Source organism: Lycorma delicatula, chromosome 8, assembly GCF_047948215.1.
Source record: "Lycorma delicatula isolate Av1 chromosome 8, ASM4794821v1, whole genome shotgun sequence".
Lineage (NCBI taxonomy): Eukaryota > Metazoa > Arthropoda > Insecta > Hemiptera > Fulgoridae > Lycorma > Lycorma delicatula.
Genome location: NC_134462.1, coordinates 19,527,707 through 19,545,947, shown reverse-complemented (window position 1 = coordinate 19,545,947; position 18,241 = coordinate 19,527,707). Strand labels below are relative to the sequence as shown.

General features: G+C 27.6%; 1 protein-coding gene across 1 annotated transcript in view; it reads left to right on the top strand.

Moving 5' to 3' along the window:
* Positions 1–18,241, top strand: part of Prm (Paramyosin) — a 95,813-nt gene that overhangs the window by 72,690 nt on the left and 4,882 nt on the right. Inside the window, exons 13-15 of the mRNA XM_075373834.1 lie at positions 13,629–13,824; positions 16,132–16,260; positions 16,846–17,217. Of these exons, the coding sequence (XP_075229949.1) occupies positions 13,629–13,824; positions 16,132–16,260; positions 16,846–17,217 (697 nt within the window). The remainder of the gene's footprint in view (positions 1–13,628; positions 13,825–16,131; positions 16,261–16,845; positions 17,218–18,241) is intronic.

Below are 18,241 nucleotides of genomic sequence, written 5' to 3'. Positions count from 1 at the left end.
CATGTTTTTAATCCTTAGGTAAATTTCCACTTTCTTTATTAAATTTTATCATTTTATATTTTCTTAATATTGTTCATAAATTAAAAAGTTAGGTTTTCTGCAACAATGTATTCAGTATTAAGTGAAAATAATGTTCATGCAATTATAGACTTAATAAGTCAAATTATCGATCTGAGGACTAACAGGGAGTTAGCAACTGTTAGATTTTTTAAATATGTCTTCTTTAATGGTTGATAAATCATCTCACAAGTATGTGAGAGTAGTAAGTATACTACTTCCAAATTTTTATTCTTGAGTCAGTAAATACTTAATGAGATGTCATAGACACGTTTTATTCACTGAGTCATAACTTTATTCTTTTTAAGAAATTTGTAATTGCTCTGGCCTTTCCAAAACCAATCTTAGATAAGAATGCATCTTAGAGTTTCCATATTCATTGTTTTTCCTCCATTCCTGTTTAAAGATGTTTCATTATCTTCTATCCTCTTCCTTACTCTTTTTTTCAAATTCTAATTGTTTCTTCTCTTTTGGTTTTTATTTTTCAACCTGTTCTGAATCATATTGTTTGATATTATTTCTTCCTCCATTCTTTATAGATGATGAAATTACTATAAGGTGGTTTTTCTATCCATTCATTAAAATTCACATTTTTACAATCTCCTGTGCTTCTACAACACTATTTCTGATATAGTTTTTTCTGTTGTTCTAACACTCTTAAAAATTTCATTGCATTTTTCTACCACCTGATTGAATTTTTATTCATGTCTTAGTCAGTAAAAATTTGTATAACTTTACAACAGTTATTTACAATTGATTATTGCAGATACTCTATATCATTCCTGTCTTTCTTTACAAAAAATGCGTTTGCCAATTACTTTTTACTGCATAAATTTTACAAATGGATAATAGTCTTATTATTAATCTGTAATACTATTCTTAAGTTTATACTGAGTATATTTGAACAACAAACCTATGTAACGTAGAACCAAGTTTAACACTGCATTTACATTTTATTCATTTTGCAAATATTTATTAACCACACACACACATACATACATACATACATACATACATACACACACACACACACACACACACACACACACACACACACACACAAACACATACATACATATATATATATATATATATAATTCATACACCCATTATCTATTTCATCTATTCAATATCTCTTGTTAATATATATATATATATATATAAATAATTCATACACCCATTATCTATTTCATCTACTGAGTATCTCTTGTTAAACTTCAGTATTTCATTTAAAAAAAATATATTATAATCAGACATTTGTTTTTGTTTCTTTAATGTTTAATTATTATTTAATGCCCGTAAATCTGCAGACTAGTTAAATATTTTTTATTCCTTTTTAGGCTATATTTACACTATTTCAATTATTTGCTAATCATATTCTTAGAATAGAGAGAAAATAATCCTCACGTAAGTGTTTTTTTTTAATTTTTTTTTTTTTTATACAGTATAATCTGGCAGACTATTCATTTGTTTTACTTGCCAACTAGTTCATTTCTATGAAGACACTAGGGCCAGTAATAAAAGAAAATACTGACAACTCAAGGACGTTGTAATGGCCCATTTCTTTGTAATTTCTTTGTTATAAAACCATTACTAGATTAGATCTTTGCTAATTTTTATCTCATTAGTTTTCGCTTTCTCATTTGTTTTTTTTTTCTTTTATTATTTTTTTAAATAATATAAATATTATAAATTTATAAAATATTATTATTTTTTTCTATTAATTCTATATAGTTTTTCAACTTTTTATTTTTAATTTTTTGGATATTCATATTTTATCAGTTTGTAGTTTATTCTTAGAACATCAATACAGCCGCTTTAAAAAATTTGAATTTAAAAATATATTTTGGTGGAATATTAGACAAGTTCAGAAATTTTACAGATTACTTAAGAAACTAAACATATAGTTGACATTAATGGAAAATTAGGTTCAGAAATTCATGATCTGCAAAAAATTATACCTTCCTGTTTGTATATCGATAAAATATTTTACCGGCCAAAAATTATTTGATTTCTCACAACACCAAAAATCGAAAAAGTAAAACCGAAAGATGAAATTTTAATTGAACTTGATTATAAAAGTATTACTGCTTATTCTGTAATTTAATTGCATAACTTTTAGTGTTTTTACAATAATAAAAAAAATCTTCTGTTATTGATATTCATTGATCATGTAGATTATAAAAGTACTTCAAAAAGAATTATAAAACAACAGTCAGTATTAGAAATGTAAATTTTTAATTTATCAATTGCATTTTACTCAGATATATTTTTTAATTTAAAAAGGTATATTTTAAAAAGAATTTACCAAATATTTATCCATAAGTATATATCAGTAATTACTCATAGTTTTTTTGCTTTCCAAGAAAAAAATATTTAGCCCCATATCACCAGTTTATTATGCCCTAAAAATATTACGTTGAAAATTCCAGAAATAAATTGTTCATAATTTTTGCTGTATCTCATTATCACTTATAAAATTTCATTTTTTCCGATTTATTTATGCATTTCCTCTGTGTTTAGTAGTTCTGCTTCTCAAAAATTAAATTAAAATAATAAAAAATATGTAGTAGTACATTTACCATTTCAGTCACTGACATAAAATTAAGTTTTCTTCTGCTATTACAATTTATTGCAGATAATAAAACTGTTGTTTTTGGTACCACTATTTGAATATATTTTAAACAAAGTCAAATGAGTTAATTTTGTTTTATTATTTTCAACTATCATGAAAAGTTTCATTTGTTCATTAATTATATTTTCATTTTTAATACTATATTTTGATTGATATCAAAATAGTGTGTCCTTGTTCATAATTAATTATTAAACTTTATCATAGGTACACTTGTAAACAAAACAAGAAAACAAAGGTTATAATCAGATAATCAGATATGTGTGGATAGTTGACAGAATTTTTTAATTTTTAAGGAGTAAAAAATGTATCAGTTATGGTGATACTAAAAATTACGTTACAAGGGAATTTTCTCACCCAAAAGAAAGAAACTTTACACTTACTGATGAATTGGCATGATCAAGTAGTACCAGTTTAAAACATTTTTCCTTATTTGAAGAATTTAGTATGATACTGTGAAAATGTTCAAAGTTAGTTTGTTTTTTAAGATTTTTATAGTTTAAGATCATGTTTGTATTTCATGATGATATAATCATTAAAAAGATTACATGCAGTCAAACTGAAATCACTTTTTTGTACAGTAAATGAATTTTAGTTTATTTATAGATATTGTTTAGTTTTGAATTTGCTTACAAGAAAATCTGAAAATTATAAGAACAAAAAAAAATTACTCCTCTGATTTCATTTTTATGAGGTACAGTTGACTTTGTTTTTGTAAAGCCTTAAAAAATAATTATTTTATTTAATTATAGGCTTCTAAAAATGAAAAAAAAAAATTATTTATTTTTGGATAGTAATTATAAGATTCTTAATCTCAAAGTAATATATTTGTAATTTATTGTGTAGTTAATTAATTTTCAGAGTAGATCAAAAGTATTCTAAAAATACCATGTACTTTCATTTAAGTTAAATACATAAAAAATTTATAAAAGTTAGACCGGCATAAAAAGGTCACTGTCAATTGTGGTTTCAGGTATGCGTGGTAATAAAAGATGTCACCTGCAGATAAATTTAGGAAAACTACCATATTCACTTAACTTAATCTTTTTAAAATAGTTTATAGGTGAAAGAAGTCTCATCTAAAACATGTACAATCTCCTACACAAATTTCTCTGATTATATGAAAGTTGCTTGAAAAATATTTTTGTTATTAATCATTTAACTAATTTATTCCATTTCTTTCTATACTCAGCTAACCTTTTTATCACTATTTATTCCAGTCTTTGTGTTCATATGCTTTAATAAATGGCTTATAGCCCTTTGCTTCTTTCTACATGATAATCTCATTAATTTCACAATATCTTCTCAAATCTGCCTTTATACCTGTTTATTTTGAATTTTTTCAACAAACCCAATTTTTAACTTTCATCTGTAACAACACATTTTCAAAGCCTATACTTGGTTTCCCTAGCTTTTTTTTGCCTGTGTTTTATTGTTGGAAATAGCTATACTTGATATAAAGATTTTTAATAATTTCTTCCTCTTCTTGACTCAATGTTTAATACTAAGACATTCTAATTCGCATGGAAACTCAGCTTGCTTGTAATGATCTTTTACATCCCTTATATACTTCTCTACCCTCTGTAATTAAATTAAAAATAAATTTTGAATTTACAAAAAAAATTTTTTTAGGTTACAAAAACGTTTTTGAATAACCCAAAAAAATTTCTGTCAATTATACCAAAGTGAAGTAAAATAAAAATATCTGGCAGCGATGTTGCCAAACTTTCCCAGAATTTGCTGAAAGATTAAAACTAAACACCTTCAGTGATGAATACTTTCTTCATGTGATATCAGGTAAATAGCAGGTCTATTACACCACGTTGTCTCTAATTTTACCTGTCCCATCTTTGCTTTGGTCTTCTTAGATCCTCAATTTATGTTCTATCCATTTTATTTTTTCCATCTTCATCCATACCTACGTCATTAAACCTTGAATCCTTTACTTATCAAGATAACTAACATTATGTTTCACTAAAATACAAAAAAACATTCCACAAGTATCATTTGACCTAAGCTCTAAATCTAAAGCACTGTCATTCATTCAGTTTTGTTAAAGGCTTCTTTTGATGATAAAAGAAATGGTTCTGTTCTTGCCTTGATGTCTACTTTAATCTTCCAATTCAACATTTGTGTACTTCACAGATACCTATATTTTTATCCTCTTGTATACTTCCTTTTTCTTATTCATTTTCTTATTAAAACAAAATGTATACAAAAAAAAAATTAGTTAATCGCACGCGCGTGTGTGTGTAAATTATTTCCGTGCAAGATTAGTTCCAGATTGCATTATAAATAGTTTCAAAAAGAAAGATTTGAAAGTTGAATAGAATAGTAGAAATTGAGGCATTAAAGCCCATTATGGGATAATCTTTAGAATTTATAGTAACAAAAAAAGACAAAGATCATTGCTTTAGTTTTAGAATGACATTTTTTACTTATATGAGCCTTAATGTAGTTTCAAAAAACTACTTCTACATGTTCATACTTATAATATACTTTTTTGGATCCTCACTCCTGTCAATAAAATTATACTACATTTATTTTTAGCAATTTCTTTTTAATTGCTTAGTTTTCTTAAAAATTTAGTGTTAATATTATTTACATTTATTACACATTCTTAGAAATGTCTATTCCAATCAATCCTCAATATAAAATTATCTAGGTACCAAATTTAATAAATACCAAATATTATATTTTTAATAATTTTCATGAAACATAATTTTTGTTGATAATTACATTTTTTCATTATTAGGCATTTTAAAATAATTTTATTGTTTTTCATAGAAAAAAGCATACTAACTGTTTTTGGTACAATATAACTAAAAACATGTTTTATTGATTGAAGGTACTATCACAATAAACATTTACTAACCACATAAAGTTTATTTACCAGTACTATTTTCATTTACTTTTAGCTTGATAAAAATGGTATATATGTAAATATTTATTTATATAGATTATTAATAACAGTATTTAAAAATGTCTTTATTACTAAAGCTAAATGTTGGCAGAAAAATTAAAATCCCCATGACTATTTTTCTTTTAAATCAGTTTTTTATTTTTTAAATCAGTTTAATGTGTAAACTTGTAGCATGGTTATGTGCTATTAAACTCATTCTGATGATTCAGATATGTAATTAAGTGCAAGTTAAATTAATTCATATAATTAATTGGCAATTGTTTTTATAATGACTGTTGTTTTAAAGAAGATTGTTTTTCATATATATAAATATATATATTTATTATGGATATATGATGGTTGGCCACACTGACTGAGACAGAAGACCTTCAGTTTAGCAGATTTGGCTCTGTACTAAGACTCAGTATTCTCTGACAGTTTAGTTGCTTCTTAGCTCAAGAATGTTACTATAAATAATACCAAGATGGTTGGCCAATAAGGCAAAAATAATCTAAAACACTCTTGATATCACGTTGTTAGTCGTCACTCACTATAGTTTAGCTACCCTACCAGTCGCCAGTTCTTCATCCTGTTATCTTTCTTTTTTTAACTCCTGTCATCTCTTATCGTTCAGTTTATTTTAATTTATAAGTGTTTTTCCTTTTCTTTTTTTTTAGTGTGTTTAAATAGTGTATGGCAAACTCTAAATTCATACTGTAATATAAGGAACTAAAACAAATAATTTTATTTGTCATTTGATAAGCATTTAAACTACACTAAATTTGGTTATGTTTATAATTTTTTTTTTAAACGTAGCTGATTTTATATAACATTTAGTTATCTGTCTGACTGAACATTTAATTTTACTAACATTGTATAATAAAAAAGGTTATCCTAAAAATTAATTTTACCAAGAAATATAAGACAGAATATAAAAGAAAAATATTCTGTTAAATTTAAACGATTATTTTTAATAATTAATAATTAAAAAAATGGCCGGTTTAGATTTGATTGATTATGATCTTGATTCAAATATTCATTCTGGAGTGCAACTCGCTAAAGATGCTTTACGTGGGCGTTCAGCTAAAGCTATTGAAGCATTACTTTTAACAGAAAGTATGAAAAATATATCATCATCAACTGAAATGGATATTAAAGGATTTCAGCGTAAAACTGCTATTTCAGCAGTTCATGATACAATTCAACATCGTGTTGATATGAATAATAGAAGTGCAATATTAGATGCTGAACAAAGAATGTTGCAACCTCTTGACAATTTACGTTATGAACTTAAAGCATTTGATAATAAAACTTCTCATTATTTTTTGGATAAAAGGTAAATGAATTTATTTAAGACACAATTTGGAATCAATGAACACAAACAAATCAAATATAATTGCACGCTACATCATACACTTTATATAAAATTACACTATGTGTAATTATATAACTATATATATTAACAAAACATTATGTGTGGAAAAATTGCATGAATCTTTTAGATAAATTTTATGTAACAACATATAAGATAATTCATGGAAACGTAGGTATAATAATGTGAATGATTTCTTCACATATTTCTCATAATTGTGTATGATATGTACAACATATACAAAAACATTTTTTTTCAAAAATATACAAGGAGATTATATTTGTGAACTGGAGATAGGTGAACTTTGGTGTAAACTAATCAGGGGAAATTTTAAAGACTGTTAGTAGAGGTGTAAATTTTTTTGAACCTCCCTTATCTCAAAAAAGAAATTAGAATTGTTAGCATGTGACTCCTCTGTGACCCATGATTACTATCTCAACCCATTTGCAGTTTGGCAAAAAGTTTACTGTTTTAAAGATTTTCAGGATAGTTTTAAAAAAAATTAGAAAAACTTTCCTCTCAACTTCATCTCCTTTTAATTCAAGATAAATAATATAAGTTGTCATATTTTATATTTTACTGTAAAAGTACAAATAAAGAATTATATAGATCCTGAAGAGGACACAGCCTTTATTTTGAGTCTGGGGAGTGGAAATAAGTAATTTTTAAATATTTTATAATTATTACTTGCATAATGAATCATACATTAAAAAAATGATTTTTCCTTAGTTAAGGAAATGAGTGAACAGATAAGTAAGATCCAAAAGTTAATAAGTTTTACAATTTATCACTTTACAAAGGATTGAATTTTAACCTATATGCTTTCTAAATTTTAGAAAAATTCAATATTATTCACTATTGATATATTATTGACAGCTACTTCAGAATAAGATTGTGAATTAAGTCGAAACTGAACATTAAAAAAAATCAAAATTATATACACCCACCCTCTTCCTCGGCAGCCTATCTGATTTACCTCTTCATTAGCCATCTACTGTCACAGTAACCCCTTGATGAATCACAACATTCTCAAATATGATCGTCATTCTCATAGATTATTTGTTTCCCTTCACTTTTCACATATTTTCTATCAAATTTTGACTATTCTATTCTGGCTATATTCACCCTGCTCCTTCTTATGTTTATGTTCTGAAATAACTTTTTCTTAAGATGGTATGAATTCTTAAAAAATTCATATCTCTGAATATTGTAATTCATTGATATTCTTGGACATTAGAGCCCAATTATTCAGTGCTGTAAAACTTCATAGAAATTTCTATGAAGATTCACAATCTTATTCTGAAGTAGCTGTCAATAATATATCAATAGTGAATAATATTGAATTTTTCTAAAATTTAGAAAGCATATAGGTTAAAATTCAATCCTTTGTAAAGTGATAAATTGTAAAACTTATTAACTTTTGGATCTTACTTATCTGTTCACTCATTTCCTTAACTAAGGAAAAATCATTTTTTTTGCAAGATATAATGGAATCCATTATTGTGTCCTTAGTCTACAAGTAATAGAAAGAAAGAAGAACGTAAGAATAGAATACACAAGTAGATAGTACTTACGTATATAATACATAAGTTACTCTGAAAATTACTTCTGTATTTTGTTAATGTACATTTTTTCTTGCCATTATTTAACAGAGGTATATACTGCATTTTAGTCTGCCAGTTTATTACAAATACTTACCCAGCCCACTGATTTAGTGAATTGATTAGTTTCTCCAAACATTTGACCTGTGATTCTGAATTATTTCTAGTTAAGTAATTTTAAATGGATTTAAATTCATTATTAATGTGATTTGATCATTAGAATTTAATTAATGGCACTGTTTGAGGACTTACTGAGCTGAAACTGGAGTAGAGATTAATTGTCAGACTGTAAATTTATTTAGTCTTATTAAGTTACTCATGTATTTGTAAAGCTCTGTGGATGCTATGCACATTTTAAGTCATTCTTAGAAAATATAATCTAGAAATTAAAAATAGAATGATATAATAGTTATGAGTTTCTTGTAATCTTTTGTTATCACTTAATTTCTTCTGTTTATTAAAATTAAGTATAAGATCTATATAAAGAACAAACCTCTGTTTAAGACAGTAGGCTTTGCTCTTCACAACTTGAGATTGTTCCACTTCACTGGCATTGTAAAGTGCTGGCATCCAGTAAATTAATTGGTGTGAAATAAATGAAAAGTCCAATGTCTGAAGCCACATTTAATAAATGGTTCACATTGATACTAAAGTTAACTGCTTGTAGTTATAAAACGACTGCAACAATAAAAGTAGTTAACCAATACATGCTTTTGATGTTTATCAAAGGCTAGCGACTATTAAAAGTTTGTTAACTTGAAATTAAAAAAAAAGTTCAATAAAACCTAAAAAAAATTTGTTTTTAGATGTAAAAGATTTCATTTTATTGCGTGAAATGAATAATTTTTATTGCAATAAATATATTTGGCTAACATTTAAAATTTTATGCTCTTTTTTAACTCATAAATAAACAGCTATTGTTACATATAGTAAAATAATAATCAGACATTATAGTACAATGGAGCAATTCAAAGATTTAATCTGTATTAAGAACCAGAAAAAATCAATTTTTTTTCATTAAAGAATGTTTATCAGAAAACAGTTTGAAGAGCTGAGGTATGTTTCAGTTGACATATCATATTAATGTCACTCAATGAATTTATTTATGAGCACTTGGAAAAATAAATAAGATTTTGAGAGCAAGAGGCTAAGCTTTAGCAAATAGGTATTTCAGTTTGATTTGTGCACCCCTTGAATACAAAACACGAATCTCTTGAATAGAACTACAGCCAGATATGACATCCAGCTGAACCTAAATAAAGAAATTTGTCTGTCTCATCAAATAGTAGGAAGCATCAATAACAAAAGATTAACCTACACTAATACAGTGTATTAGTTTTACAGTGTATGGAGATAGTTTACCATCTGACTAGGAGCAAAAAAAAGGACTTTTATTCCTTTTTTGCTCTGACAAAGAGACAAAAACTCTGTGAAACTTATTGAAAAGCATAAATTGTAAAATGTTTTAAACTGTATTATCTCATAATTATTATATAATTGCTGAGATTGATTAAAAAAGTTGACAACACAGTTGTAGGACTTTCCTACCATGCTGTTTTTTCTGATGCACGGCTTACACACACAATTTAAAATATTTATAATTTTATTTAAATATAATATTTTTTGTTTATATAATTCAATGATTCTAACTAAAGTACACGTGCATACTGTATTTCATTCACGCGGTTGTGGCGGTACTTGCACCCAATTTAAATACTATTCATTTATTTAATTCTACAGCTCACTTGTGATGTTACAACATAGAAGATACAGCAGCTGTATGTCAGTACTACACTAGCACTCCTTGTGTTGAGAAGGGGTGCTAATGATGCACTATACCCGCTAGTTTATTTAGAGCATTTTTTGGGGTGGAGTGTGATTTTGGAAATATTACTTTTTTTTAATTGTTATCAAATGTGTCTATGAAAAATAAGACTTTAATTAGACGAAATCTCCAGATCAGAGGGTGACCTTGTCTACAGCCTCACCCCCTGGACCTTTTAGGTTGAAAATTTAATGGCATCAATGCCCCATATATAGAAGTAACCTGCCCAAATTTGGTCAAGTAGTTCTGTAGATATAAGGTAATTTAGGTTGTGACATCTAACACCAAACACACAAATGTACATATGAACATGTGGAAAATTTCAGTTTGGTTTTTTGGGTCTGGTTCCTTAGTTGTTAAAACAAAAAGATCTGGTGAAAACCACATATGCCCAAATTGGACCGGTTACCATACTTTCCCCTTCTACAGCTATAGTACTAGACGAGAAAGTAAAAATAAATCTTCTCATTTAGGTAAATAGCTTACATATGAATTTGAGAGATACAAACTATCCCCTTGAAAAATCTTGCCAGTCTCCATAATTGAAATATAGTATATTTTAAAAAATAAATCAGTACACAGCATCTTAAATTATTGTTTTTTTGTGTTGATCTTCAAATACTTAAATCAGAATAATCCTTTGTGCTGGCTTTATTTCATGTAAAGTCAGTTGAGTAATTTTAGAAATACCAGGAGAAAATTGTTCTGTAGACTAATTTAATTTATCAAAGCCCTGATTATTATATTTAACATATGCTTTTAAGAATTCAAAAAAATTATTCAAAATGTAATAAAATACTCACCAGCATTAGAATTTATATAAAAAAAGACTACTATTATTGACATTTTAATTTTCATATCTCATTAAACACACTTCTTAATTGATCAATAAAAATTTTCATTAAACTTATTTGAGACGTGTTAAATGAATATTTTCATTTACTTATTACAATAAGAGTCTTAAAAAAAAATGTTGGTATTTAGGATAATAACAGTAGTCTGTTATTCTTTCATTCTGTTAGACAAATTTCATTCTTAAATAACAGATTTTTTAAGAAAAAAACTGTTTACAGAATAGAAGTTTAAGATTTAACTAAAAAAAAATCCAACATAACTCTGAAAATAGCATTAAAGCTGAATTTATTTTGGCGCTATTAAAAATATTTATATCATCAATATCATTCAAGAGTTTCCTTCTATATTTAAACATGACATGCATACACTCTTTACATTAAACATTTCATGTTTTTTGACAGTTATTTTAGTTATAAATCAAAATATTTTAATCACTGCAAAAGTTAAGCTTAAATAACAATCAGATATATGTAGTATTATTTTTTTATCACATGATTCACATTAGTCTGTACTGAAATACACCTGCTTAAATGAAAACTTTTCTACGGACCAAATAGTGGTAACTAATAGTTAATACATTTTTTCTGTTTGATTTTAATTAATTAAATTTAATAAAAAAAAATCATAAATACATATCAAAAACTCATATCTCCAGGGTGGAGATAGGAGTTTCTCAGGTCTTCTTAAGTTCAACACTAAAGATATAAAATATACAACTTTAATATATTTATGTATTCAAATGTACTCCCAAATGAACATCATTACAGAAGCACTATTTTTGCCAAGCAGATGTCAAATTTTCTAATTTCTATATACTATTAGTAATATACAGTAATTTAACATTTTTCTTTTGCTTAAATTAGGACTATATCTTAAAAAAAATTTGCAAAGATTCCATTAATTCAAAAAAGGGAGGTAGAAGTCCCATTGATTTTTCAGCAGATGAAGAGAGATTTCATTGAGATCTTTAGAATATCATATCTTTTATATATCTCGTAAATATAAAATTGCAATATTCTATCATATTTCATTTCAGTGTTTATATGATGTTTCACTTCATAAGTATTTTAAGATTAAAATAAATTATGTGTAATATAATTGAAAATTCCAACCCCCTCCATGGTGTTGTTCCATTTTTTTTAATTTATTTATACTTCTAAAATATATTTAAATGGAGAGAAGAAATATGTTTTTTGATGTTGACAAAAATAGGTTATAAGATAAAGTGATAAGATATTTTTAAGTTACAGTCCTTCTAACTATTGCTTGCAGTTTTGCTTCATGCTTCTTACTTGAGCAAGAAGCATTCCTCTGCATATTGCATTATAAAGTTAATCAGACTTTCAACAGTTTTTTACCCACCCTCTTTCTATGATTGTCAATCATTACAGAATTATAAAACATAATAAATAACATTTATTTAATATTTTTAGCCAATTCCAAAGAAAATTACAAATTCCTCAATGTAAAACATTTACATTTATTTATATACAAGGTCTGTAAATAAAATAATGAGACTGGTTTTTTTTGACAGCTAAAGTGGCAACACTAAAATTACAAGTAAACATATGGTTATATGAACAGCTGATTTATATTAGGTATTAATATTTTTAGTCTATTGTTGTCATGTGAGACGTAAACAAACTTTTCGTTAAACAAGTTTCTGTTGTGCATTACAAAAACGAGTGTATGAAATGTAAAAAATTTGCCATATTTTAAACAGTAAATGCTGCATATGCTAAATCCTAGCAGCAAAATAACAGTGGATGTAGAATGAGCAGAGAATCTCTGCTATCATCAAAACATAGTTTTAATGTTTTATTCCATCTTGAAAGTTACTGTAGATTTCATCTTTGTGTTACCACCACATACTGTTTTATATCAATTATTTAGAACTGATGAGTTGAATTGGCTTGTATGAACAGGACAAAAGATGAGGAAAATCTTTAAATAGAATGTGAAAGAATATGCTTGCAGTTTATAAAAATAAGTAAACAACTTAAATATCAGGATGACTGTCCTTAATAATCTAATTTAATTAAAGAGTTAATTTAAATACTTTACATAAATTAATATTTAGCTTTTTGAGCCATGTAGAACATATATTTTGTTAATGAATCACTGCTTGGGTGAAAAGTCATAAATTTATTTTTTTTCAGGAGAAGAATTTAAAAATACCTTTCACTTAAAGGTATTTAATGTTCATAAAGAGAGAATATTAATGTCGTGTATACATATTTATTCTTTTTGCTCATTAGAATATGACAATATTATGATGACATCATATAGTTATAATTACTTAAAAACTATGAGTTACTATTGTTTTTTTATTAGATAACTGACACTTGGATTATGCTTATTTGTTGTTAAATTCTTTTTTACAGTAAGCAGACAAGCATAGAAATTGAACAGTTGAATGCTAGAGTTGTTGAAGCAGAAACTAAGTTGAAGACCGAAGTTATAAGAATCAAGAAGAAGTTGCAGATACAGATTACTGAACTTGAATTGTCACTTGATGTAGCTAACAAGAACAACATTGAATTGCAGAAGACAATCAAGAAACAATCACTCCAATTGACGGTAATTATCATTTGATGAAATATAATTAATATAACAGGTCAAAATCAATTTGGTTTATTTCAAACCAATCTTTATTAAGACAGATTTGTGTATGAGCATGTGTATGCGCTCTATATATATATATATATATATATATATATATATATATGTTAAAAAATTTAATTACATATTTTATAATTATCTTCCACTTTCTATTGCAAAAAAAATATATTTTATATAATAGTCCCTGGTTATATCATACCTAAAAACAAATATAGTGAGACCTATTATACAACAGAGAATGACCTTGCCTGACATAAAAATAGCATTTTCTTGTCTTATTGTGAATACAGACTATTTTTAATTCTGACATACCATGTTTAAATTAAAAACATTTTTTACCTACAATACTTCACCATCATTTACTATGATAATTGCGAGTACATATTAATATTTTACTGAAATACAGATATTTAAATATGTAAATATTGATCTGTTTAAATACATAAAAATTAAAATTAGCTAAACAACAAAACTGAACCAATTTTCTTATAGTAAACTATAATTTTTAATCTATGTTAACACCATGTAAAAATGTTGCATTTTGAAATAGTCATTTTTTATTCATTTTTTTTTTTATTTTGCAAAAATCTCATTCTGTTAAGTTATAAACTTTCATTTAAATGATGATTTATTTGCTTTAAACTATTTGAACATTTCTGATGGTTATAAGTTACTGGTTAGTTAGACAGGTCTCAACCAACACTACTGTCACTCTAGTCACTGTCTCAATGTCATTTGCTTTTTAGCTGTGTTATTGAAAAGAGGTAATGATGTTGAGGTTGATAAATGAATGCTGGGCAATTTTGCATATAGGTTAAGTGTTGATCAGTGTTTAGTGGAAATGACTCCTGTGCTTGGAAAGGATTGTCCTCATCATACAACAATATTATGGTGTCACCAATTGTTTGAAAGAGGAAATTTTGGTGTTGAGGATGCTATAAGATCAGGTCCACTGTCTTTGTCTGTGAATAGAAACACTGCTGTAGTATGAAAAATGCTTGAGACAGAAGGTGTGTGACCTACTACCAAACAGAGGTTTTCTTTGGCATTAATGCACCAGCCGTTCATGCTATTCTGTTAGATCACCTTCAAGTTAGAAACCTTTGTACCTTTTGGGTGCCACAAAACTTGACTGACAATCAGATGACACATTATGTTTCATGGTCTCGTGAAATGCTTAAAGAAGTTTGAAAATGGGAAATCTCTGTATGTGAACAGTATTGTTGTGACATGTGACAAAACTTGGCTGTACTATTATGATGTCCGACCCAGACTCAGAACAAAGTTTGGGTGTTCGAAGATGAGGACTGTTCGAAAATCCACAGCTGGCCATATTTTTAGTGTGAGAGGAGTTTTAGAGCGAGTTGTGTTACAAGCTCAGAAGAAAGTTAGATGGAAGTGGTATGCTGAGGAATGCCTGCCTATAATTGTCAAAGTTCTCAAGTAGATGTGCCCAAACTCAAGGATGGACATGGTTTCTTCTTGATGATAATGTGCTTCAGTCTAGAAAGAGGTAGAGGAAGTGCTCCAAGTATTTGGCCAACACTGGAATAAAATTGTTTGAGCAACTCCTTACAGTCCTGACCTCACCATACTGTTACCCTAGGTGAAGAGCAGACTGAAAGAGAGGCATTTTACAAGCGATGATGACCTGTTAGGGGCTTGGGATGATGAGTGTTCCAGATCTCAGACGAGACATGTTAGGGTTTCTTTGAAGAGTAAAGTGGATGGAGGGTTCTGAAGGATTTTGAAGGCTGGAGATGTTTAAAATGTGTAATGGAAACTATTTTGAAAAATTATTAAAAAATAAAATTGCACTGCAAACTTTCCCTAGTGCCTTTTGTATTTTGTCAATCATTATTTGACATACCGATTCATTATTTGCAGTATTCTCTTATTGTGCTATAAGTGTTTATATTATGGTTATCAATTACATCTTTTAATTGATTAGAATTATTAATATATTCTTCATTAATTTTCAGTTTATATATTAAAACTTTCTACCAAAATGATAAAATATTTACCCATACACATTTGATTCGCTTCACTTTTAAATTTTCTTGTGTAATTCGGCAAAATTTAATTTTGTTATAAGAAAATCTTTCTTCTAGAAATTATAACTTTCATGAAAAGAACATAAAAGAGAGGTAATATACCCACGGTATACTTCTTACCTTGTTTTGAATACATGTACTAATGTTTATATGATAATATTATGTAGATGAATAAATTACTTACTAACCAACTCATAATCTCCACCTACAGGAATTGCAAGGACATTATGATGAGATTCAGCGTCAGCTTGCCGTTACTCTTGACCAATATGCTGTTGCTTCACGGAAGTTACAAGCATTGCAAGCTGAACTTGAAGAAGTTCGTGGAAACCTTGAATCTGTAAGTATATTATTTATTTATTTAATCCTTTAAGAATAACTTCCTTAAAGGACCAGTACATTTTTTGTTAAGTAGCAGCACAAGTTTTTCACTACTTTATCAAGTCATCTTTAGAACAATTCATTGTTCAGATTTAGAACTGAATGCTGAAAATAGTGATATATTCAACCCTAATTAAATTTTTATGCATAATTTTGTTGATGTGTAACACTGAAAAGGATATTTTCTTGTTATATCAAACTCCAGGTGTTTATATTCTAATATCAGTAGTTATGTGTATTTTTGTAAAGTTTGACTTAATGTGATAATATAAACTTTGAGTTAGGCTTTAACTAATTATTTTCTAACTATTAATTTAATAACTTATTGATGCATTCTATTTCTCTTTCTTGTCATATTACAATTGACAAAGTTATAAATTATAGAAAACTGTGTTGGTAAAGAGAGAGGTTGAAATCAGAGGTCATATGAAAAGAATGATGTAAAAAATGAAATGCATTATTAATTCAAAAAAAAAAATTAAACACTGTTCACAAACCATTATTAAATTTAAGAATAATCAGTTGTAATTTTGTTTGATTTCAGTCCTTGAGAGCTAAGCGTAATGCTGAACTCCTCTATGAAGAGTCTCAGTCTAAGGTTAATGAATTGACAACTATTAACATTAACTTGTCTGCCACCCGCACCAAATTAGAGCAGGAGCTTGCTGCACTTGCTGGTGATTACGAAGAAGTAACTAAGGAATTGAAGATCTCTGATGAACGGTACCAGCGTGCTCAAGTTGAAGTGAAACATGTTGTTGAACAACTTCACGAAGAACAAGAACGTGTCATTAAGATCGAAACAATCAAGAAGTCTCTTGAAATTGAAGTCAAGAACTTGTCTGTCCGTCTTGAAGAAGTTGAAGCTAATGCAATTGTTGGAGGAAAACGCATCATTAGTAAACTGGAAGCTAGGGTAAGGTTTACTGCATGGATTTCTATCATTAGAGTTGTTTTTCATTACAAAAAAGCTTTCATTCAAATTTTTAGAATTTTCAATTCCTGAAGTTTACATTTATTCCCAAGCAATGATGACAAAAAAAATTTGTTAGGGATGGTATCAAGACTGAGCAGAATCTACACTACAAACATTTATTCCTTTCTTTCAGGAACTTCAACTTTCTGAATTCTTTACACTTTACTATTTTTTGTATTTTTTTTTTCAGAGTGAGAACACTGGTTCTTTGTGCGTCTTTTCCCCCAACTATTCCTGAAAGGTTTATCTCAAAATATAGCTTTCTATGTAGCATCAACTGATTAACTGATGATTGATTTCTGGCTAAGAGACAAACTCATTGAGAGTTTACTAGTTCACTATATAATATGTAACGTATAAATAAAAATACTCTTACAATGTAAACATTTATATAAAGAGTACATCTATGCAGGGACATTATCATGGTGAAAGATGCTTTATTTTTGGCCAGATATAGACGTTTAGCCCCAGACATGTGCCAGGGGTGAAAGAGCACTTTCTTTTTGCCCAGATGTAGATGTTTAGCTTGAATATTACCCTTGAATTGATCCAGTAGTGAACCATAATACTCCCGGTGATGGTCCTGCCTTTTTCCTAGTAGTCTATGTGTAGCATACCTAGAGAATTAAAAAAAAACCATAGCCATGATTTTTCATGCAGACGGAACTGTTTTTGATTTCTTTGACATATTTTCATGTGCTCCCACCCACTGTTTGGTTTCTAGCATGTAATGGTGGATCCACATTTCATCTACTGTTATAAATGCTGAAATAACTCAGCAAAATCATAATTTAAATAAGTCTAAACATACTCAAGAAGTGTTCACTCAAATGCATTTTTGGTGAAATGTTAACAAATGTGGCGCCCATTGAGCAGAAAGATTTTTCATACCCAAAACATTGTGTAAAATGTAATGGACACATTCAAAATGTTTCCAATGTCAGCAAGCTCACATACTTTCAGT